Genomic DNA, 25834 nt, shown 5'->3' with positions numbered 1-25834 from the left:
ATCTCATTTGGCGGTCACGGGGGAGATCGTACCATTTAAAAGAAAAACAACATTAAACTGTTGCTGCCACGACGAGACGGAAGGAGAGGAATTAGCAGGTATGTAAAGCCCTTCAACCAATTTAACATGGATTCACTCAAGATTATTCATCTTGAAAAGGACAATTGCTCTCCCAAAGAGCTGCAAAGGCTGAAAAGCAGCGACGACTTTGGGAATGTCACTGAACTTTAAGGAGGGACAAGGTTGGTTACTCGTCTCAAGACAGGGGATTCACGCTGCTCTTGTGCCAGCCCCCGGAGCAACCCCAGACCTGCCGTTGCTGTTTGTCACGGATCGTTTTTCTGCTGTAGCAGTTGGTATTTCTTCATATTTGCAAATCAAATCATACCCATAGTCCTAAAGAAAAGCTTCTGTACCTTCCAGCTCACCCGTCTTTTCCAAAATTATTAGATAGTTATCAAAGATAAGAGCTGTTCAAGGAGCCTCACATCCCTGTACCCTGCACGTTTCATTTCCATGATCCCGCATTCGCAATACGGCCAAAATGAAATTGTCTGTGGCTTGCAATGTCACTATTACCTTTTCAAAGCAGTTTATTGTCAAGGAGTTACTCTCTAGTCATTTTTCCCCATTATCTGGGAGATTTTGTAGGAAATGATCCCCCCACCTTCCATCCTCGGCGCACGACCCCGAGGGGGTGCACCCATTTCGGCTCCTGCATCTCCCCTGAAACGAGAAACACGTCCCTGCCGCACCGCAATGAAGTCGAACAAAACGCATTATCTTCCACGAGACGCCAATTCCGTGCCTAGAAAATGGAAAGATGTTTGCGACCGGCTCTTGTGCCGCGTCTCCAAAAGAGCTCCTCGAACGCCCATCAATATTTTGAAGACATGGTGGGGTTTAACAAAGCGACAACTCGCATTTGCATGCACGGTCCGCTTTGTCCCGCTCCTCCAAATTGGGTATTTACATCTTCAAACGCAATTGAAGGCAGGCGTCTGGCTCTAACAGCACTTGACAGCAAATTGTCATAATAATATCTTTTTCACAGAGACACTGACAACACCATTTCCAAAGCACGGACCCTGTTTTGCGATGTTCGCTGCTGTTCCAACGCTGCTTCCCGCCCACATGCTTTTCACCGTCACCATTAAATGAATGTATTAAAGACATTACCATAGTTTTCTGTCTTCATAATTACATATATACAAAAGAAAAATATGCCGTAAATGTTTCTAAGGTCATCTGAGTCACAAGTATTCCACGTTCTTCCGCACAACTTCTTCCAGCGCCCACTAAACCAAAGGGACCTGAGAGTTACATCCCTAATATTGAACTTTCAAAGACAAATGACTCCCCGACACAGATGCCTGAAGCTACACAATTCACAAAGCAAGCATTAAAATGTCTAAATATCTTCTTTTTGTGCTACAAGAAGACCCAGATGACTTTTTGCATTATAGGAAATGAATAATCTGGAATATTCCTGCCTGATACATCCCTACGTGGCAAGTTGATGGGGGTGACCCCTTGGTTGGCAGCAGCATCAATTGCCAAATGCAGTGAAAAGTTTGGGGGCAATGTGGAGCTCCTTGCTCTGGATCACCGTCCCTGGTGGGGTTTAAAAGACATGCAGATGAGGTTCTCAGCGATGTGGGCTAGAGGTGGACTTGGCAGCGCTGGGTTAACGCTCGGACTCGATGATCTTAAAGGTCTTTTCCAACCAAAACGACTCGGTACTTCTGTGATCTGAGATGAACAAGTCCAAACAAAAGCGCTGTTGATCAGCAGATCACCACTGAGAATAAGTCTTCCAGGTCCAGACTTACCTCCCCTGTGGAGAAATAAGCTACAAAAAAGGCACCAGAGTCCAGAACTTGGTTTCTCTTCGTGGTGGAAACCTAGGACAACCACGCTTGCATGAATTTATGAGGGTGGCCCCATGTAACCCGATCTCAGAGTGCTTTAGACCTTCCATTTGAGACCTTCCTACAGACAAGAAGGGTTGGTGCAAACCCCAAGTAACACCAGCAATTACTGCAAGACAACCAGGACATCCTAAACCAGCCTAACTCGGTGATTCTAACCCAACACATTGACAGGCAAAAAAATAACCACCTTCCTCCTAATTTCTACCCTGCACAGCCCCGGGGCAGCGTTAAATAATGACTCCTCAGTTGGAGACACAAGAAGAACAGTGACTTCGAGACTCGCCCGACACACAAATACACAGCCAGCAAATCCCCTCCTATTTTAAGCTCTTCTGCCGGGCGCAGCAGAAAGGATGGCACCAGTTTTATTGATTCGGGGCTGTAATTCAGGACGTTCCTCCTCTCCGAGGCTCCGAAGCCTCACAGATGGCAGCTCCTCTTAATCCCTTATTTCTAAGGGCTTTTATTCGTACTCTTGGGAACGCGGCTGCTGTTGCTCTTCATCTTTTCGTAGAAGAGCTGTTTTCTCTAAATGCCTTTTATGTTACAGGGACCTTTGCCTGACTTGAGTTTGGATCTACTTGAAATGCGTAATGCTACATGTTTTAGGAGGCTCTGCATACCAAATGCCTCTAAAGTCATAACTGGCACACGTCTCTTTTGCCAGGATATGCTTCAGTCCCCTTACTGAATTAAAGAGAAGAATGATTTATCTTTGAGTTCACGATGGTGTTGATTTTCTCCTCCACTCAGTAAAACCCTTAAGTCTCTGGAGTCCAAAATTTCCTATGCACAATAAGCCTCCGTAGCGTTTCTCTTTTTTTGGCACTGAAAATAGAACGCAGCTGAAAGTGAATTAAATGTTGAAGATTTTCAAGTGGCTCGGATTGTATTGGAGAAATAATCAAATAAGGTTGACAGATTCGAAATAAGGTTTGAAAATTCAATTATTTAAGAAAACATAATCTTGGGAATATTACTGACAGGCAAGCAGTATAATGGGTAACAAAAAACCCAAACCAAAACAAAAAAAACCCTGTGCTGGGAAGACAATTTCAATTATTCAATACCACTCTATTCAGTTGCTGTCAAACAATCTTTGCTTATCGCCTGCTCTGCATTTGCTGGAAGAACAGCCCATCTGGGGCTGCAAGCCTAAAACCAGCTCCTAGATTCTCGATTAGAAGACATCTCTCCTAAAACCAGGCTCAGCCCCAAGTCCCTGTTGGTGCCCAAGCCATCCAACGCTCCAGCTGGAGCATCTCGACAGGGGACTGGGATCATCGATACCCAAGGATGCTTTGCTCATGGTTGAACCAACCTCTAAGGTTTTTCCACTTGTCCTGTTTCAAAAGAGTGACAAAAATGCTTTTGAAATTAGAGATTGATATTTAGATAGGACGTAATTTCAGGACTTCTGTTGCAGAGCTGAAGCAAGCAGAACAAAAACCTGACCCTGAAATTAGCCCACTGGTCTGTCAGTGATGGATAAAGAACAGGAGAACTGGATCTAAAAAGAATGAAGTTGTGATACTCATTTTTGGGGCTCATAACCCAGGATGTGTCGCGCTCCCCCTTTTTGCTGATGGCAGCATCCAGTGAATGGTGGTGAGCAGAGTCTGAACCCAGCACCCCATCAAAACGTCATGATGGGAATACAGCTCTGGCTGACAGAGGCAAATGTGGTTATTTACTCTACATTGATTTATTCAAGGCCACACAGCTTCTTGATTAAAAATGTCATTGTATATGTTAAGAAGGGAACACTTTAGATCAAAATCTGACTCACTGGCAGATACCAAAATACCACTAAAAGAAGTGAGCAACTGCTGTTGAAAACACTTCCCATAAATCCATTTCTAGTTCACTGTCATTTCTGTTTTATTGATGATCGTTCCTCACATTTGCAGATAAGGCAATTTATTCCTCTTAGGTGATTAACGTCTAACAAAACGCCCTTTAATAGTCCAAGTATTCAATATCCCATTTTAGGAGCTGGCACGTGGATCACAGCTGCAGCATCAGAGCGAGCACACAGGCATTGATTTTTAAGGCAGCCAGGTCCCCCCGAAAAGCCATCTCCCCAAAAAGCTCGGTTAACATGTGTTGGAATAACACAATTGTCATTCGATACAGATTCAGAGCAGTTATTACCTAGAGGGGAGAAAGCTCAGATGGTGAAGACCATCTTAAAGGTGAAGGAAGGCAAGGTCCATTGCGACTAGGGATCAGATAAACTGAGATTTTTATCTCTCTAGCAATAAGGAAAATACTACAGCAGCACTATCTGTGACAGAGCCGTCTTCATTTGGGAGCCTATAAGACAAGGTTGAATATTTCCTTCTAAAGACATGTTTTTCCCTTTCTCTAATAAAAACTGGGTGGCATATGTCAGTGGAGGTTGCAATGAGCTTAGTGGCTTAGGGAGACCGTCACTTTTTAGTTGTCCCTTAGACATCCAGGCCCCCATGAAGACGGAGCTGGGAACAGTTGGCTTATATAATCATAGAATTGTTTTGGTTGGAAAACACATTTAAGATCATTGAGTCCAACTATTAACCCAATACTGCCAAGTCCACCTCTAACCCATGTCCCTGAGAACATCATCTCTGTCTGTCCAACCCTCACCACTGCCCTGGGCAGCCTGTTCCAATGCCCCACAGCCCTTTGGGGAAGAAATTGTTCCCCAGATCCAACCTCAACCTCCCCTGGTGCAACTTGAGGCCGTTTCCTCTGCTCCTGGCGCTTGTTCCTGGGGAGCAGAGCCCGACCCCCCTGGCTCCAAGCTCCTTTCAGGCAGTTCAGAGATCAGAAGGTCTCCCCTCAGCTCCTGTTCTCCAGCTGAACCCCCAGGTCCCTCAGCCGCTGCCATCTCACTTGTGCTCCAGCCCCTCACCAGCTCCATTCCCTTCTCTCAGCTCACTGCAGCACCTCAAGGGCTTTCTTGTCATGAGGTGATCCTGCCACCCCCCCTGGCCACCATTTTGAGCCCTGAGGTGATTCTGGTGCCCCCAGGGCTGCCATTTTGTGTTTTGACATGATCCTGGTGCTCCTGGGGCCGCCATTTTGTGCACTGAAGTGATCCCGCCACCCCTGGGGGCTGCCAATTTTTAGCCCTTGAGGTGTGGGGCCCAAAACTGCCCCCAGGATTCGCGGTTTGGCCTCCCCAGTGCCCAGCACAGGGACGGTCACTGCCCTGGGCCTGCTGGCCACACTATTCCTGACACAAGCCAGGATGCTGATGGCCTTTTTGGCCACCTGGGCGCATGCTGGCTCATGTTCAGCTGCTGTCACCAACACCCCCGTGTCCTTTTCCACTCAGCAGCTTTCCAGACACTCTTCCCTAAGCCTGTAGCATTGTGTGGGGTTGAACACGGAAGAACAAAAGCTCCTGAATTTCTAGTGCCATTTGGAAGGGTAAATCCCATTAGGCTGGACTTGTAAATCCAGGTCATGAATTGCAACCCTGGTTTCCACCACTGGAGGATCCAGGAGATGCTGAGCACCTCCCTTCCCTCCGAGCGCGGCAGAAGCCGTGTTGGACAGGACACCTCTTCCTCCAGAACTCTGCGGTGGTTTGATCAGCTCAACCTCAGCTCCCGTTTCCAAGGAGGGTTTGGAGCAGATGACCCCAGGGGTCCTTCAAACACAAACTACTCTGTTACCACATGCTGCGAAAGAAAATGCTGATTTCTCTCCACTGTTCAACTGCTCCAGAGAAGAGCTTATACTTTGTTTTAAATACCAAGACAAACTGATTTTTAAAAATAACATCTTTCATCTTTCCGCCCTGGCGCAAGGCATTAAAAATCCTGTGTATCCGGATGTGTGTGCTCGTGCACACGCATATTCCAATTTGCTTTGAATGTTACCATCAAAGTTTTGTATATCCAGCAGTTTGGATTTTCTTGTTCAAATCAGCATCTTATTGATTTGTGGTGTGCTGCAGCCAGCTGGTCCTCCCCAGCCTCCTCAATCAGCAGCTTCACAGAATACTAATTCACTGCAGGTCAGCTCTAATTTCTTAAATTATTAAGAAGTTAAGCATTTTTACTATCCCTCTGAGGACACTTGAGCCTAAGCCTGATTTGTCTTCATCCACAGTTCCATTCCACATGTTCTATGAGACCATTTTCTGTGTTCTTTCAATTTTCTTTACACTTTTAAATACATATTTCTAAATGCATTGTGAACTACAGGGGCACAGGCTGAGTTTGTCTCCATTGAGCTGTAGAAACTCTTTCCATTTTCTTCAAGAAATAATTATGCTGGTTTATCAGTGTCTATAGGAAGTTTAAATTATTCTTCCTAATATGCATTACCTTGTATTTTTTGAAGTCGCGAGTAATAAGCTGTTTAATTCCCATCGTTTAAGTCACTCTGGTGATTACTGTCCTCCTTAGTTTTCGGTGATCTACGAGTTGTATTTATTGGCAAGTCACTTGTGTGGTATTTCCAGTATATAATTGAATTTAAAATGCATTTCTGATGCTCATAAAAGCAATAAAAATGTCACCTTCTGCTTGCACATTAAAAATTCATCCCATGCAAGTAGAGAACAAATGCATAAAATGATCATTAGGATGTGCAAATGTACTAGATACAGGAAAATGAGACGGGTCTCTGACTGGACATGAAACCATTTAATAGACCTGCGCTCAAAGGGCCGTATTTATTGAACTTTTACTAAAGATGCTGAACTAAAAAGGCTCCCATTAGTAACTTCACTACGTCCACTTTAGCTGGCATCAAAAATGGGATTTGTACCATTACTAACAAGAATACGGACCCTGTGTGAAATGAGAATTAATTCCCTGAAATAAAACCCCCAAATATACCGTTTTGTCTTAGGCGATCCTATCAAAATATCTAAATTATCAAATTATATCCTTTTCTGATGAACACCTAGTGCCGAATTGGGGACTATTAGCATTTTAAATCTATTCCCACCAGAACAGAACTTCAGCACTTATTTAAGGGCCAGAATCTCACCTCTGGGGTTGCTGTCTCTGGGAAACCACGACAGCAGAGCTGCTGGAATTTGTCTTTTCTCTTCTAAAATATTGTCCGTACGCACCTTCTAGGTTGCTATCTCTCTTTTCTGACCAAAATCTACACTAACAGGGGATTTACCTTTGAAGTATCGGCATCAAGATGCAGCTGACACCTTCTAAAAAGGGGAAAAAACCCCTCAGAGCAGGAACCTTCTCCCCAGAGCCTCAAAGTACATGCAACAAACAAAAGCCCTCATTTTAAAACAAAAAAGAAACTGTTATTTTCATTAAAACAATATAGCTTGGGTAAGCCAAGAATACTTGCTCCTCCAAATTCAATGTTGATTAAAGTGGAGTCACGCAGTTTTGGCCATTCACGACCTATTCTTACGTGTTACCGCGGTTTGCTCTAAGGTTTTGCTTGGAAGACCTCAGGAAAACACTTGCACAAAAGGAACCACTGAGTGTGGCTGTTCGCAGACTCTCCTGGGGAAATTCCTCCATCTGGCGTGGAAAACATCTTAATTATCCAGCCAAAAACGAGCTCACAGAAGCAGGAGTCTCCCAACATCAAGGTCAAGCATTGGCGAACATCTGCATGTCTTTGCGAGAGTCTCTCACTTGGAGGCTCCTCAAGGGCGCAGATTGAGAATGGGCTGCCCCAAATACCAGCATGGTTAGGGCATGATGCTGAGGAGCAGGTTTAGATCAGCCCAAGGAGGAGAAAAGAACTTGATCCTGACCTGTCAGACACAAGTCAGAATTGTTGGGCTCAAAGCAGATCCACAAGGAGCAGATCTCCACTTCTCTCTGCTTTGGTGAAGCCTCCTGCACTCACTCTCAGATTCACTTCAACTGGAAGCTCCCAGATAGGGGCCTGATTCATTGTTTTCGTCAAATTAGTATGAATTTAACGCTTGCAAGGGAAAAATGTCATTCACTAACAGCCTTTCCTTTTATTCTGGTCAGCTGGTGAACCAAAGCCCCTCCAGCCCAGGCCTTCCCGGGCTCACACACCACAGTGAGACAAGTAACTCATCAGAAAATAGGCTCACATCACTCAGGGAATATTTTCACACAGACTGTGACATAAGCAGAGACACCGTGAACTAGGGCTGCTGAGGAAGACAAAATAATCCATTTACCAAACCTATAATCCACAGGAATTCAGTGATCTAATAAGTTAATTTTCTTCGGCAGGATATCACACTAAACAAAAGCTTCTGAGCAAGATCTACTGTTTCAAATGCCAATGGCCACTTTCTGTACCGGTTCATTTTCTGCTAGTTATACTTGCCTATCTTTAGATCAATATTTTCTATATCTCCATGCTTCAGCTTGTTAAACCATTCTGAAGGGGAACCAGTATTTGTATGTATAAGGCAGATTGCCAAGTCTCAAGACAATTACAAACAACAGAGATACACATCCAAACAGCTATTTCTGATCACATTAAAGCCTTTGTACTTAATCTTTCTTGTACTTTGATAATACAAAACACAACAATTACCAGGTAAAAATTAGGGACTCAGAGAGATGAAGATGTGCTTGAGAACGGCATCTGCAGGGCCTTTTCTCGCCTTCAAGTGGACCACAACAAAACCAAGAACTCACCCTATTCAGTGTGTTTTCCTGTTGGAAAAGCAGCTTCACATTTGAATACACACATAACCTTCCTATTCTCCCACTATCACAATACACTGCCCTGTGATAACGGAACACAGTGTTCCAACCACAGTGGACACGGTGTTTCTGTCACAACTGTCGATGCTCGTGGCCCTTCGGAATCCACTGCTCTCTGCTCTGCTTGACCCTGCAAACCCCCATTCTCCTCCTTCAGCTGGTTTTAGACATCGGTGGATGTCGCCTCCATCCCAGGCCGCAGACTTGGCACAAGTTAAAAACACCTCAAATACTCAGAATAGAACCACAGAATTGTAGAATCGTTTTGGTTGGAAAAGTCCTTTAAGATCATCGAGTCCAACCGTTAACCCAACACCGCCAAGTCCACCTCTAAACTACTGACTTGGGCTGAAATGATAGCAAAGGGATGAGTATCACCTTCAAAGCATCTCCCTTGGAGCGGGTTTCTTCGATAAATTAATGCCAAAAGACATTGCAAACATTTTTCTTGCCTTTGAAGATCAACGTCCAATTCCGTATCAATAGGTTATTTAAAGAAAGCATAAAACCCATCACCTTCAGCACATTTTGTTCCAAGCTACAGGACAGAGAGAGAAGGAGGCAGAGGACAGCTGCAGCATTTGGAACCATGTACATCGGGAAAAGATACAGAAAATACCTCCAGCAGCTGGCCGGGTAGCAGGACAAGCTCTATGAGCCACCACCAGCCATCGCGCCCTACAACTGGTGGCCAGCCCGCGATGGTCACCTCACATTGCTCTCACCCAGCAACAACAACGTAAGAGGCACAACATACCTAAAATCAATCAAAATTAAACGGAACGATATCAAAAGTTAATTCAGGAAAAGTCTGATATTCTCCCTCTGCTCTTGGTCCATCGGTAGCCAGGGGTGGTTGTTGGGGTTTTCTCTGGGTATCAAGTGTAGCGGAACCCACCACTCTGAGCAAAAAAAGAGTAAAAGCTCCCTAAGCCACCTTCAAAAGGTTTGTTTCAAATATTTTTAAAGCCAATTTTCTTCTTTTATCTGCCAAATTACCTATTGATGAGCTCGCCAAGCTGTAGACACATAAGACAGGGATAGTATTGCAACGTACAGGGGATAAACACAGATTGCATGAACATAATGCATTTAAGAAGATTTTACAGAGATATATCTAAATATAGAAAGGATCTCTTTTCCTTACGAATCACTGTTATCAGCCCACGAGCATGGCGCAATATTATCACAATATTTCTCTCAAACCTCTAACTGCACCCAAATAGCGAACCAGCAGCGCTGTCTAGGCCGAGGCTCCGTCTCCAACGCCGCGCGCTCTCACGTCTCCCGCAGAAGCTACAGCACCTTTTGTCACGTCGAGGCCCAAATCAGCTGCGTGATTTCTTGCCAAAGAGCATCAAAGGGCAGCCTCACTGCACGTGTCCTCGCAGACAACCCAACGGAGGGCCGGGCCTTAATGAGCTCTTCCTTTGGAAGCGTGCCCGGTTCTTTACTTCATTTGCCCTCTCGGTTCTGCCGCAGCTCAGAGTACACGATGTGCTCCCCGGTTATATGCACCGTGACAAGACAAATCGGAAGACCCCGTGTCCCTATTTTTCATCTCAATGGGGTTTGGTTTGCATCCAGCAACATGGTTTATTTGCAGTCAGCAACTGTTTCATCCAGATAGTACTAACGAAGATTAAAATCACCTCTTCAGGAGGCTCTAGACCAATTCATGCGTTTTATGCTCCCGTATGCATGGATCCAATTTGCAGAGGAAGTAATAATTCATTTTATTTCAAAGCTCCTAAGAGCCAGTAAATGCTATTTCATTTTCGCTTGAGCAAACATAGACTTCGACACGTATTAATCCCCAAAGGATTTCCTATCAGCAAAACACGATTACGTGATCTTTATTCAAACGAGTACATCTGAAGGGTTTTGTGTTATTACGAGTTAACTGAAGTGACAGCTAATCAGATTCTTGAAGAAATCGTTGTTCTTCTTCACATACATTTTTCGCAAAGGTTTACTAAATGGCCCAGAAAAAAAACTCACAAGTTCAGGGGCAAGTGACACATCAATGTCCATTTTCCCATCAGTCTGTTTCTCACCCACGGCTGGGTTAGCTGGGCACAGGGATCATTGTCAGCCATCCAAAAGTGACGATGACATGAAGGCTGAAGCCTTTGATATGCTCGTTTGCTTATAAAACCATATGGGTGTTTGGTTTGGTTTGTTTTCCACTGTGGTTCTCTTTAAAAGTACCAGCCAACCTTTGCCGGCAGAGCGCCAACCCACTTCTTCATAATCTGTCTAAATGCACTTAGCTAACAGTTATCAAAATGCCTCTGCTTGTGATCCCATATCACGTCTTCCGACTTACAGAAAACAAACGTCAATTAGATAATGGGAAGAAATAACACCTTTCTGGGCTTTTTGGTATTGTCTTTTTCGCTGAGCCCATCAGAGGAACATGGCCGGCAGATGAGCGGGCGCTGATATCCCTCCTACCTCAAAAGAAGAACTGGTGATAAAGGGAATTGACAATTAGCCAATTAACACTTAAAGAACTAACCCTATCCCACATCACTAAAGACACTTAGAGAGTTAACCCTTTAACCCATGTCACTATTGCCTAGCCTTGCTTAACTCTGTGTAACTTATTGTACGAGAAACAGTTCTCTGACACTTTGCAAAGATAATAATCCTTGGGTGCATCCCTGGTGGATCTTTGGGTGAACTAGACAAGAGAAACTTGGGCACAGGACAGGAGATAGACCAATAGTAACCAACTCAGCAGTCTGAGTCCCAACCAACTCATCACACTGGACCAAAGGTGAGCGTGTACAGAGAAAAGGACGTGGGTTCATGACCACAGCTGCAACCAGGAGGAGCCAGAGGTGGAGACTATGGAAACAGTCTCCTGGAACTCATTTTAATAAGAACCGCCTTCTCGGGGACAGGTGATGAATATGTATAAGCGTTCCTAAAACTTTCACGAATATGTAACACTTTACTGTATTTAACCAAGCTCACAACTACTGTAAAATACACACATTTTGGGTGAATTGTTTCCCTGTGTGTCTGACGTCGTATTGCACACCGTCCTTACAACCTTAGTGCTTGTAAGGTCATTTCCGTGCCTCACTGGCACCACCCAAGCACCACGGTGTAATTCCAGTTACCCCAAGTTTTCTTCTCTTCCTCAGCCACTGCAATTTAACTTCCAACGCTTGGATTCAGGCCGTGCATCTTTCAAAGGAGGCGATCCGGTTTAGGTCTGTGTTTCTAAAGCATCCGTTATAACGGAGCCCGAAGCGCGTTCTCAGCCAACACCGCGTCACCGAGCGCTACTAAAACCGGTGCCAGGAGAAAGCGGCAATGACGGAGGCTGTTTGCAACAAGGCTTGTGCAAAACGCTGTGTCTTCGTGCTGCAAAACCACCTCCTAAATGCTGAATGGCTTCACAGCAAATTTAAACGTCAGCAAATCCTTCGTAAAAAAGCGGACCCCAAGCTAATGCATCGCTGACTGCTCACTGACATCGGAATTCCTGCCCAAAGATTTTGAAGCAAATCTGCCATCAGAAATCTTTCTATTATGTCTCTGATCACACTCGAGGCCCAACTTTGGGGGTTTGGGAACGGTTTAAATGTGGGCCTGAATTCAGGGAGCAGCTATAAGAGGAACAGTCTGCTGAGACGCAGTTACTCGACGTTAAATATTTACCATCTAAGATCTGGAAACTTACTCACGTTTTCATTTCCTTCCCAAATCTCAGCTTTCCAGGCTGTGAATTGATGCTTCGGACTCGCTGCCGTAGCAGAATCTATTAGTGGCAACTTGCATTTGTCAAAGCAACGTAACAAGTCTGGTAATAAAATTACTCCATGCAAAGTGTGCGGAAGCCGCACACCAAGGTCCGCCCTGTAGCTTCACCAAAACCACCCTGCAAGTTCTAGGAGAAAAGGAAAATTTCATCCCGTAGCCACTAAATGTAGAGTTTGAAACCTCAGACAGCTATTGTTTTGGGAATTTTATCATGACCGTTCAGTTCTAGACATGATAAGTAAGAGGATAAAACTCATGTAAGTCCTGTTGTCACTGTGACCTCCTCAAGTGCATCAGTTAAACTGTCACGTTTCTGATTTTGACACCTAGTTTTAACTGCACCTCTGAATAGGAAAAAACAAACAAGCAAGCAAATAAAAATCCACAACAAAAAAATCACCCAAACAAAGCTCACAGTCCTTAAGCCAGGCTTAGGCTTAAGTCAGGCTACAGCTCAAGATTCCCAGCACAGCCAGGAGGAGGAAACCCTTGGCAAACCCCAGTGCGCAGAAATGGCTACAAGAGCCTAAAATAGGCTGTGGAGCTGCACACAGGCTGTCAAGGAGGGACATGCTGTTTATTGTCATTTCGATGCCCACCAGGTCACTGTAAAAATAAACCCGTTTAAATCCTAGCAATGAAACTAATGTCAAGAAATAGCACTTAGGCTCGAGTTCACCTTTTCCACTAGCGATCAAGCGGTTGCCATGGAAATGAAGCTGATCCTGCCTGACCTATTTTTCCTTTATGTGGTGGTCATCATGTGAAGTATTACTTCGTGCTGTGGCTTTTAGCCTTCATAAATATCTAAACTTGAAATAAAAATACCAGGTTTTTAACTACTCAGGCATGTACAACCCCCTACTTGCTTTTTTTTTTTCCAATCAAAGCTACTGAGTGCAAAAGTCCCAGTCATATTTATCTAACAGTTTTTGAAGAGCAGTTGATATTTGTAGACTTGCTTTGAAATGTGAAGTCACAGGAAAGATGTGCCACTACTTTAAAGCCACCGGTATCTAGAAGTGCTCACTACTGCAAGAACGAGACCGAAAAAGGAAGACGGCACAGTGGTGCAAAACCAGTACACAACATTAGTCTACTAGAAGGCAAAACAAAGGTGATGGGTACAATTCCTGTTAAGAAAGTGGCATTTTTTTATTGCAGAGGCCTACCAGCCTGGAGAAGGTTCTGGGGAGACCTGATTGCGGCCCTTCTGCACTTAAAAGGGGCCCATAAGAAAGATGGGGACAGACTGCTGCGATAGGACAAGGGGTGGTGGTTTTAAACTAAAGGAGAGAGATTCAGGCTGGACATGAGGGAGAAATTGTTGCTCCTGAGGGTGGTGAGAGCCTGGCCAGGTTGGCCAGAGAGGTGGTAGATGAACCATCCCTGGAGACATCCCAGGCCAGGCTGGACGGGGCTCTGAGCAACCTGAGCTGGTGGAGATGTCCCTGCTCATGGCAGGGGGGCACTGGGGGAAGGGCCCTTCAACTCAAACTGTTCTATAATTCTATAATACTCCATGTTGAGCTTCATGAGGTTTATTTTGACCCAACACACAAGTTTCTCAAGGTCTCTTTGAAACAAAGTTCCACTCTTTTGCTTGACACCAACAGCCCCTGGATGCACATTTGCTGAAGGTGACTCTGTCCCACCATCCAGTGACGACGTGGATTATCTGCCCCAGGATCAACCCCTAACGTATTCTGCTTCTCACAGGCACCATCAAAACCATTAATTACCTCTCTCCAAGCCCGACGATCCTACCAACCTTCAACCCATCCAACCACCCGTGCGTCCAGCCCATACGTCCTCAGCTTCCAAATGACAATGCTACAGGCAACAGTGTCAAAAGTCCTTCTAAACCCCAAACAAATGACACTCGCCGCTCTCCCCTCAGCCTCGTAGTCATTTCATCCTGCAAGGAATCCATCATCCAGAGAGCAGAAATTTCTTCCATTATTTCTGAAATATTCCGTCAACAAATTATTCAGCCCTAAAGCTGCATTTTTCATCAAATAAATCGTTTGCCAAAATGCTTTGCTTGGCATTGTGTATTTGCAGGCAAACTCCGATTTTTCATTAGGATCAAAAGGCAGTTTGGATACACAGTTTTCAAACACGAAGCCTAAGATATCCTTCTAGCAATTAGTCTGTACTCAAACTTTTCCACCAGCTGCAGAAAAAAGGCACTTTTTCTACTGCTTTCCCTCCTTAACGTGGCACATATTTTCAGCATTTCAACTTGCACACCAATAAACATGTTTTCCTTGGAGCCCACTAGTTTTGTTTTCACTGGAGACATCAGCTGGTTTTCCGATTACCAGCTCGAGACAATGAATAGTTTTGCAAGGAGAAAAAGGACCGGCAAACGTAACCCAAAGGCACGATGGACCCCGGGCAGACCCGGCGCTTGCGTTTCTGTGCCGTGGGCTTTGATGGGTCATAAAGCACCATCGGCGTAAAACACTGGGATTCATTTAACACAACTGGCCCACCACGTTTTTAACTATCACTTCGGATCGAAAAAGCAAAAGCAATAATAGAGTGACACCGATTTCTGGAGATGCCTTTAAAGCTGCCTCATTTGGGCAAATAGGCCTATCAGTGTCATCAAACTGTTTGGTTTGCTTTGTAGATGAAGGTGCTTCATCAATTGTAATTGAAAATCTGTTAAATAATTTAAGGCACGTAAAAATGTTACTTACTCCCAAGTCTTCTAACAAGCTGAGGGCTTCTGTATGAGATCAAATACATTGCGGTGAAATTCAGGTATTTCTTCATAGAAGGGAAAACAATACAGAAGCTAAACTTAAACCTGTACCTTCCTGTCAAGAACTGCTCAGGTCACTCCCTCATTTGAAAAATAACAATAAAGACAATAATCCTCCTTTCACATAGCAGCTGATATACGTTAACGTGTGATTAACAGTATCAGCTGAAGCAAAACGAAGTCTGGAAGCCTCCAACTGTATTTCTACTGGTATATAAAAAGTTTCGGAGTGGCTGCCAGGAAGACCAGACTCGCTTTGCTTGGTCAAAAGCAAAGCACTTTAAAGCAGACGCTGGGCACGGCTCAAATCCTCCTGAGCGTCACTAAGTGATTCCTTTGAGGACAGGAGACTGTCGGATGCTTTGGTAGGTGTCTATTTGGAATTTGAGCATGAAAATATGACACAACAATAGGGGCTGCCTGGTGTGATAACAGGTTGGACAGGTGGCTAAATGGGCTTTTTATGAGAAATGTCAGACACAAGCATGAGCTCTGAAATGTCTGTGATTATCGAATGGCTGCACACTGCCCAAGGGCTCCAGGAGAGAACACAGTTCAATGGGCCATGGGAAATGAAGCCTTGAAGAAGAAGGTGAAGAGGAGGACCTGGTCTTCAAACAGATCATCTTGTCTTTGCTTTTCACCCAGCACGGTGACCTGGAGAGCGTCCAGATGCAAACCCAGCTCCTTGGGCCACTGGGCTTGCGCCTTTCCTTTCATTTCATTAACGGATTAATAATTCAACACTGATCACTTATGAGGAACTGAAAGGCTCTGATGGAGCCAAATCCAGTTGGCGGCCGGTCACAAGTGGTGTCCCCAGGGCTCAGTATTGAGGCCAGTTCTGTTTAATCTCTTTATCAATGATCTGGATGAGGGGATTGAGTGCACCCTTAGTCACTTTGCAGATCACATCAAATTGGGCAGTAATGTTGATCTGCTGGAGGGTGGGATGGCCATGCAGAGGGGTCTAGACCGGCTGGATCGTTGGGCTGAGGCCAGTTGTCTGAGGTTCAACAAGGCCAAGTGCTGGGTCCTGCTCCTGGGTCACAACAACCCCATGAACGCTGCAGGCTCGGGGAAGAGCGGCTGGAAAGTGCCTGGGGGTGTTGGTGACAGCGGCTGAACATGAGCCAGTGTGCGCCCAGGTGGCCAAAAAGGCCATCAGCATCCTGGCTTGTGTCAGGAATAGCGTGGCCAGCAGGACCAGGGAAGTGATTGTGCCACCGTACTGGGCACCGGTGAGGCCAAACCTCGAATCTTGGGGTCAGTTTTGGGCCCATTATCATAAGAAGGACATCAAAATACTAGAGATAGTGCAGAGGAGGGAACAGAGCTGGTGAGGGGCTGGAGCACAAGTGCGATGGGAGCGGCTGAGGGACCTGGGGGGTTCAGCTGGAGAACAGGAGCTGAGGGGAGACCTTCTGATCTCTGAACTGCCTGAAAGGAGCTTGGAGCCAGGGGGGGTCGGGCTCTGCTCCCCAGGAACAAGCGCCAGGAGCAGAGGAAACGGCCTCAAGTTGCGCCAGGGGAGGTTGAGGTTGGATCTGGGGAACAATTTCTTCCCCAAAGGGCTGTGGGGCATTGGAACAGGCTGCCCAGGGCAGTGCTGGAGTCACCAGCCCTGGAGGGTTGGACAGGCGTTTACACAACGTTCTTAGGAACGTGGGGTAGAGCCAGAGTTAGGTTATGGTTGGACTCGATGATCTTAAGGTCTCTTCCAACCAAAATTATTCTATGATTTTATGATTCTTTGGATGGGACACTTGGCCCAATTCAGCCACCCTGGTCACACCACATGGGCAGATGTCAACCTGGGAACACCTGAGGTCATAAAAGAGAGAAATGGTTGAGCATCACCCCTTGCTATTTTCTACATTGGCAGCAAACCACATCAGTATTGTTTTATAAATGAAGGAGTAAAGACTACAGCATTTCGCGCGGACAAAGGCAGCAGGAACAAGTTTTCTGTGATTCCTCCTAAACGTTAAATCCAATATCAAAACTTGCATGAATCATTCTCAGTGGGTATCAGTTCAATTACAAATAACAGATTAGTAAATCAGAAAAGCCAGATAATAAACTGTGTACTCTGTTCCTGGTGCAACACGGGACTTTTTGAACTAATTGCTTAAAGCACAACGCAATTTTTAGAAAAATATCAAAATGTGATTTTGAAATGAACAAGACAACCCATCATAATCCTTTTCATATTGTTTCAACAGTTAAGAATTACCTTTGCCATAACACCAGGCTCACTGCTATCCTCACTTCGATATTCTTTCTATTTTTTTAAGAGCCTTTTATTAAAGACTTTTTCCATGCATAAACTGTGACCATGTTACTCCGTTGTCCTCTCTAGGTCAGACCAGACATACTCAGCTCCTTGTGTCCCTCAGTATCAAACACCTTTTCCAACCCCATCATCACTTCCATGGCTCTTCTCTCAATCCCATGCAACGTATCCCTGTCCTGGTTCAGACTCTCCATAGAAGGGCTTCTTCAATATTTTTGCCCCAGGATTGAATTAGTTTCATTTCCAGCCACTGATGCAGACCCTCCAACCCTTTTCTAAGCCAACTTGCAGCTCCTACACGCCAGGTCAAGCTTCTCACACATGTCTGATTGCAGAACACCAATGCTTCCACACTTACCATCCAGATTTGCTCCACCAACTAAAAGACACGAAAAAAACCTCCCAAGGTTTACATCTCACAATCCTGACATCTTCTGTACGGTCTGAAACCCATTTCAGCTGCCGTATATTTTGTTCAAGACCAGTATCAGCCCATTTCATCAACACAGGTCAGACATAAACTCCACCTTCCACTTCTGGAACCTCCGAGCTGTTGCAAGATTCATTAAAATCAGTGTTAATGACCAAACCCCCACCCTCAACAACTCTCTGATGTAAGCTACCTAGACTCATTGATTTCAAAAGAACTAATTCTAGCGGTTATTCAATTTCATCAGCAGCATATTTTGTTACATGTATGTATTTCACTTTTCTATCGTTCCTACTTCATCATCATGACCCTTCCCCTGCGGTTGAGATGATTTCCCAACAGACAGAGCCCTTCATGTCAGCACGCTTCAGAGCTGACTTAAACAACTCCTAAACACCCCATTTCATCTCAATGCTGGTTTGTCTTGTATCTCTTTAGGCAGGGAAGCCCAAACTGGGCCTGAAAAGACTCCAAAATGCCTCATCTTTTACAGTTCATCATGATTTATCCATCTCTAATGCTCTAATAACAAGTATCACTGTTCAGCTCCACTCTGCTGCAGACAGGCCGTGAACGACGAACCTGGACATTTTAAAGAGTTGATAGATCAAAGACTAACCTGGACGTGTTAAATATGAATAGCTGATAGATCAAAGGCCCAGAGATTATCACCATGTAACACAACAGCCTAACCAGTCTCAACCAGTTACTCTGGGCTGCCTCCTCAGCTCGTCTAAGAGAAATCTCCGCAAAGCCATCCAAGGCATCCACCAAGTGTGGAAAACAAGCTTCTTGGTACATCCAGCCACAAACATCCACATCATGTTACAATACAAAATGTTAATTTGGTAAGGACGGATTACTCCAAACAAACCCGAACACCTTAATACATCTTGGGTTCTACCCGTTTCAAAGTTACCGACAGGCGTTTTCTTTCTCCAAACAAGCACCGAGTCAAGTGTGACCATCCCCGCTGGCCTGAAGCATCACTGCAAACACTGAGGCCCAGATTCTGGTCCTGTTTGTACCGCTATAATCCACATTAAGCCTTGGTTTACCACTAATTGCATCCTGCTGATTGATCTGTACCTGAGATCACAGAATCCCAGAATGTCAGGGATCGGAAGGGATCTCAAAAGCTCATCCAGTGCAATCACCCCATGGAGCAGGAACACCCAGATGAGGTTACACAGGAAGGTGTCCAGGCGGGTTGGAATGTCTGCACAGAAGGAGACTCCACAACCCCCCTGGGCAGCCTGGGCCAGGCTCTGCCACCCTCACCAGGAACAAGTTTCTACTCAAATTTAAGTGGAACCTCTTGTGTTCCAGTTTGAACCCATTGCCCCTTGTCCTATCACTGGTTGTCACCGAGAAGAGCCTGGCTCCATCCTCCTGACACTCCCCCTTTCCATATTGATCCCCATGAATGAGTCACCCCTCAGTGTCCTCTTGTCCAGCTCCAGAGCCCCAGCTCCCTCAGCCTTTCCTCACACGGGAGATGCTCCACTCCCTTCAGCATCTTGGTGGCTGCGCTGGACTCTCTCCAGCAGTTCCCTGTCCTGCTGGAACTGAGGGGCCACAACTGGACACAATATTCCAGGTGTGGTCTCCCCAGGGCAGAGCAGAGGGGCAGGAGAACCTCTCTGACCTACTGACCACCCCCTTCTAACCCACCCCAGGTACCATTGGCCTTCCTGGCCACAAGGGCCCAGTGCTGGCTCATGGTCACCCTGCTGTCCCCAGGACCCCCGGGTCCCTTTCCCCTACACTGCTCTCTAATAGATCAAACTCTACAGGTGTTAAAAAAATAACATGTGATTCTGATCATGGGAAGAACTGATGACAGCATTCACCTTCAAAAAATAAAAAGGATTTGGAATTAAAAATGAGTAAAAATAAACATCATTATTTTTAAAGGCTAAGAACCGAGAGAAAAAGTCCTAATTCCTGACATCACCTTGCCTGCTCAATTAATTACCAGTTATAATGAAGCAAGGGGCTAAACCACTGCAGAAACACAAGTGTTCCCAGAGCTCCGGACTTTGTGTAACCTGCGAGAACAGGCACAAACCATTTCCAAGCAAACATCCTCTGCAAACCATACACACGACACGGATCCTGCACCGGTACCCGCAGCCTGATTCTGGTTTCGCTCCAGTTTGTGCCGGTTTCGCCCCTGCCCAGATTGCTCCCATGGCTCCTGGGCTGGTTTATCTTCGGCACATTTTACAGATATTTATTTAAAAAACCAGTTTCTCTCTTCCAACTTCCATGGCAGGATTGCTGACTAAGCTGGATTCTATTTGTTCTGTTGGTTTTTACTCCTGCAATGGTGAATCTTTGTGCATGATCTTTCCTCCCTTCTTTCTATGAGAGGTTACAAAGCTTCATTGCTTTACATTTTAACCTTTAGGGATAAATGAACTGTCTCTTTCCTGTGCAAGAAAGCCCATAAAGGACCTCCAGAACAGATTTCACCTGGATGATGCTGATTTGGAACCACTACAGTAGAATAAACTAAAAGAAGATGGCAGAGATTTAAACCAAAACAGGATCTTGTGTCTACTGAGATCACGAGCGCATCTTTGAAGGTGCTTTTCCTTATTGGTAGTGGGGGACAAAAAGGACATATGTGGCTATGTTCTCCTTTAAAATGTAAATGTAGTACTGGTAAATTACTTTTTACATCCCCAAGAAAACTCCAAGTTAAATAAATAATAATAATTAAAAAACAATGGACAAAGAAAGTAAAATGCTTCAAAAATCCTCACCACGGCAGATGTCTTATTACCGCTGTTACCTGTGGGCTCCACCGCGGAGCCCGCGGTTTCCATCTCTGCATCCCTGGTCCCTACAACCGTTTCTTTCCCACTAGATGGATCAATTCACCATTTCTGCAAAACCCTAAATGGCCTCAGGGAGGGACGTTTGGAACAAAAGCACTGTCACCTGCCCTGGGTGAAGATGTCCCTGCTCATGGCAGGGCTGGCACTGGATGGGCTTTAATAGTTCCTCCCCACTCAAACCGCTCTATGAGTCTAAGATTCAATGACATTATAAAATGAGACACAGTCTTATTCCCATTTGTATTAAGCCACATTTCAAATAGAGCAGCCACTGTCACCAATGCTTTGGAGTGGTTCAGGGGCTGCTGCCTTCAGTCCCCTTCACCGGGTTATTGCGGCTGCCTTGATTGAAATGCTCACACATCACATAAAGTAGCAATTATTCCTCTCCTTTCCTCATCAACAAGAACATGAGACTTTCTCCTTCTCTTCACTTCTCCTTTTCCTTGTGGTGCGTTGCCTCCAGCAAAGATTTTCCTTAGATTAAAAAGCACTTGGTCAATATTAAACTTCTATCGCTTATAAAATATCTGCCCCAGCCCCTTCACATGCATTAGCAGCATTCACAGGGGATTGAGTCTGGACTGCGGCTGCTAAACTAATTCATTACAAAAATCTTACCCTGACCTTCTCTCCACTGAAGGCTGAGAAAGAATATTTCTCTTGTAAAAGGGCAGAAGCAAGCTGACAGGTTGATACCGCGGTGCACCGTCTCAGTTCCGCTCCAGCGCCCGCCTGCGCAGGGTGCTCGGTGAACCCACCTCCCGCAAATACAGACCGCCCGCCAGGTACCCTCAGGTGTCCCCAGCTCAAACTGAACTTAAAGCTGTAAAAAAAAACCAAACACATCAGACAGACAAGAATTCCTGTGACTTCTGAAGCTGAAACACGGCTTTTTCTTTCACGGAGAGCTCCTGAAATACTGCAAAAAACACATCGAGAGAGGTTCTCCTGCCCCTCTGCTCTGCCCTGGGGAGACCACACCTGGAATATTGTGTCCAGTTGTGGCCCCTCAGTTCCAGCAGGACAGGGAACTGCTGGAGAGAGTCCAGCGCAGCCACCAAGATGCTGAAGGGAGTGGAGCATCTCCCGTGTGAGGAAAGGCTGAGGGAGCTGGGGCTCTGGAGCTGGACAAGAGGAGACTGAGGGGGGACTCATTCATGTTTACAGATATATAAAGGGTGAGTGTCAGGAGGATGGAGCCAGGCTCTTCTCGGTGACAACCAGTGATAGGACAAGGGGCAATGGGTGCAAACTGGAACACAGGAGGTTCCACTTAAAGATGAGAAGAAACTTGTTCCCGGTGAGGGTGGCAGAGCCTGGCCCAGGCTGCCCAGGGGGTTGTGGAGTCTCCTTCTGTGCAGACATTCCAACCCGCCTGGACACCTTCCTGTGTAACCTCATCTGGGTGTTCCTGCTCCATGGGGGGATTGCACTGGATCAGCTTTCCAGGTCCCTTCCAACCCCTCACATTCTGGGATTCTGTGATAATTTCTTGACCACAAATTATCCTTTTATTATTTTTTTTAATATAAATTTTTTTAATAGTTTTATATTCTTTTCAGAAGAATAAACTGTATTACACACACTCCATGTCACTGGGATGTGTCTTCCATGGAAAAAACACGGGAAAACCGCCGCATATATTTCATATAATGATATATAATGACTCCAAGGAGCCCCAGTGACACAAGTGCAGCAAGACGAATGCAGAGATACAAACACTGTCAGTTCATCCCCAAAAGCTGCATTTCTATTGCAGTTTGTTCCTAGGTGAAAATATGTTATTGACGAGAATAACCATGACATTACTGCAATTAATTACAAGATTAGACAGGGTGAATTTTTTAGAACACTGCAAGCAGAAAATAACACTTTCCATCCCCACTGCCCTTCCTCTCAACAGGCACCATTGAAGCTTTTGTTTCTATTTCATCTAATTTCTTAATGAGAGCATTTTCAACCAGTTATTAATTAGGAAAGAAACAAAAGGAACACAGAATAAGGTCAGCAATTGGCATACTCCACGTTTTCAAGACGGAACCTATTTTTTCCTTGAAAAACAGAAGGAAAGCGCCCTTTAAAAATGAGCATTTTACGCAATAAATGGCATTTCTGTTGAGCTCGAGGTAGCTATTGATGCACAGAGCACAATTAGAAGACACGCTGGGTAGATCCCATTGGGTGACGGCTTTCCTCCAGCTATCCGCCCCACACTACAACTCTCGCGTACGAGTTCAAACCGGATGTTTTAAGGAAGAAAACATTAGGCCTTTCTAAGGAGTGCTATGTGCTGGACACCCTGTAACGGGCCGTGGCCCAGGAGCTCAGACACAGCGCGGGAAAACGCTTCTTGGGTTCTTCCTCACACTGTTTGCTCTTAAATCAAAGCTGAGCAGGCTCCGTGGAACCCGCATCCAAATTCATCTTGACAATCTTTCAGAAAATCTCTATTAAAACTCAAAGCTTAAGAGCTTAACGTGTGTGTAGTTTCTAAGGCTCTAACCCCATCTGATCTTCGTTTTGGGGGTTTCATTCACCGGCACACAAGGCCAAGGCTTGCTCGTGTTTGAATTCAGGGGTTTTTTAAGCACTTTTGGTATGGCAACAGGTTCTGCTGCCTCTCCTGAGGCTGGTTGTTAATAACCATCAACTGCGACACCTGGGAAAGGCCCGACTTTGTTGCCTACGCTTTGATGTCACCTCTGAGCAGCACAACAGTCTCCATGGAGCTCCTGGTCCTCTCGTGCTGCCTGGGTCAGTTCTTCGAGTGTCATTATTTTGTTGTTATTTACTTTATCCACGACTGAAAATAATCACGGGTGAAACCCCAGGCCCCAAGGAGCTGGGATGTCAACCCAGCCAAGAGTCAGCTGGGCAGATCTAAGTGGCTAATATATTACGTATATTCAATAATAGCTATTTATATATACTAATAATATATTCTTTTTCTACTCGCTTTTTCCTCCAGTACTAACAGAAGAAAAACCAATTGAAAGTCAAATGAATACAGCCTGACCCTCCCGTTTACATTGCTTGAACGCCCAAGCAAACCTACGATGCGTGATTTTCCAATTTTAGAAGCCTTATGCTTGAAAACACATAAAAAAGCAGATCAGAAACAAAAGGAAATCAAGCACATGACACAGTAGGGCAAAAATTAGTACAACCACACTAGGGAGACCTGTTACCTGTTATAGGGCTGCGGAGGACTAATTTTCCACTCAAAACATCCTTTAGAAGGGGGTGTATCATTACTCGGGTCTTCTAGATCTTACAACAGCACATTTCCCCAAAAACCTCTTTGGAATAAAGAAGCAGCTTCTGAATTAGTTGCTAAAACATTTCCGTGTGCTGCAAATGGGCCAAATCCAAAATACAAAAAGAAATGAATCAGGTATAGATTTCCCCGGGAGAGAGGTGGGGGAAAAGAGCCCAAATGTGAAAGATTTGGCTCAAATCCCCAATCCAGCATCATCATTTTATCCTCCTCCCCATTTGTCGCATTTTATCACGCTCTGAAAGACTCGCTTTATAGCTTCCAAAACAGACTTTTCTCTAGAAAAAGGTGGGTTTTTTTGGTTTTAATGGGTATTTTCTTTAATAAGATACACTTTGAGTGACTCATTAAAGCTTTTTCTCTCGGAGCTTGGCTGCGTGACTCAATAACTCCCAATGGGAATGGAACCAAACTGTGGCAAGATCCTTCTAAGGCTTGCGGAGAGTTAAACAGCAAATGAAACCACAAGAGATGAGAAGGAAACAAATCAAACACTGCACACACACACAAAAAGAGTCAAAAGATGAGGATGGCAGGTTTGGGGAGAAAGTAAACAAGTGTCATACCTTTTTAAAAATTCCATATACTCAGTATGCTTGATGAGGCCTGTCCTCATCATTATTGTTTGAAAACATTGCCGATCAATAGCCCAAAGTTTCACATTTACGAGAGCTGGAAAAAAACAAACAACAAAACAAGGGAAAAATGTAATTAGCAAAATGTCAAAATTGGAAAAACCTGTTGTGAACTGCACAAGCAAACAAATTAATTTGTGAGAAAGCATGAAAATGGGGACACATTTCAAACCGGTAACGTAAAACTCATCCGCTGGACGATGGGCTAAGCGTGCACTGAAATGAGCTGAAATAGCTTTAGTTTAGCTGTAGTACGTGGGGTTTTGGAAAGAGCATCGAGAAGCAGCTGTGAGATGAGAGGGAATCAAGGCAAGGAAGAAATGGGGTGAGTCACCGTAACTTGGGACACGTCGTCACATACAAATCCGAGAGATTTGGGACACTTTTAGTGCATTATCCTGTTTCTCACAGTGGCAAATCCAGGAAGGTTTCACCCTAATCCCAAAGTAAATGACTCATTTCTCCTCGACCTCAAGAGCTTTCCAGAACCAAGCGTCACATCCTAACGACTGAGCACCTACCAAGTGGGGATGCGTTGAGTCATTTGGTTCCAACTTGACTTTTCAGGTCTTGGATAAAACTCCAAGACTTCCGTGTTTCGCACCATTCACTACACCATATAGAATATTTCAGAAGCAAAGTCCAGTTGTAAACCCAAATGCAACAAATTACCGGTGCACAAAGCGAGAAACCAAGACGATGTGAATGGGATGGGCACGATCCCACAGGCTCCCGATTTTCATCTTCGATGTGGTTTAGATATTTGCATTAACTATAGATGTTTGCATATATACAGTTTCTAATAGAGCTTCTCCTTAGAGAAACAGTTTAATTAAAAACACAACTACTCTAAAGACCTCTGCACTTATAGTTATTTTTTTTCCAGCGTGTAATTAATTTCATCCCCATATCCCCTTTCACTACAGGGAACAGAAATGAGCAAAAAGACTCTAAAAACCCTTTCCAAATATTGTCATGAATAAAAACCCGAGAAATTACTTGGCTTTTATTTGCTGGTCCTTTAGTTCATAAACACCCTGGTTAATGAGTTTTCCCTCCCTAAGCACCTTTGCAGTATGTAAAACCTTCAATGTGCAAATTCCAATTTTGCTTCTCAAACTGCGTTGCGAATGCGTCACATTTAAAACCTCTTCTCATTTTCAAGGCAGAAACTCCTTTTTGAGAA

The 25834-nt window shown here is 44.8% G+C and overlaps 1 protein-coding gene across 4 annotated transcripts in view; it reads right to left on the bottom strand.

Moving 5' to 3' along the window:
• PRKG1 (protein kinase cGMP-dependent 1) overlaps positions 1 to 25834 on the bottom strand; it is a 442922-nt gene that overhangs the window by 151705 nt on the left and 265383 nt on the right. For all 4 annotated transcript variants that reach the window (XM_065068161.1, XM_065068160.1, XM_065068162.1 and 1 more), the window contains one exon: positions 24580 to 24685. In XM_065068161.1, coding sequence (XP_064924233.1) covers positions 24580 to 24685 — 106 coding nt within the window. The remainder of the gene's footprint in view (positions 1 to 24579; positions 24686 to 25834) is intronic.

The sequence above is a fragment of the Columba livia genome, chromosome 6 (assembly GCF_036013475.1).
Source record: "Columba livia isolate bColLiv1 breed racing homer chromosome 6, bColLiv1.pat.W.v2, whole genome shotgun sequence".
In the NCBI taxonomy this organism is placed as follows: domain Eukaryota; kingdom Metazoa; phylum Chordata; class Aves; order Columbiformes; family Columbidae; genus Columba; species Columba livia.
This window is presented reverse-complemented; position numbering and strand designations above follow the sequence as displayed.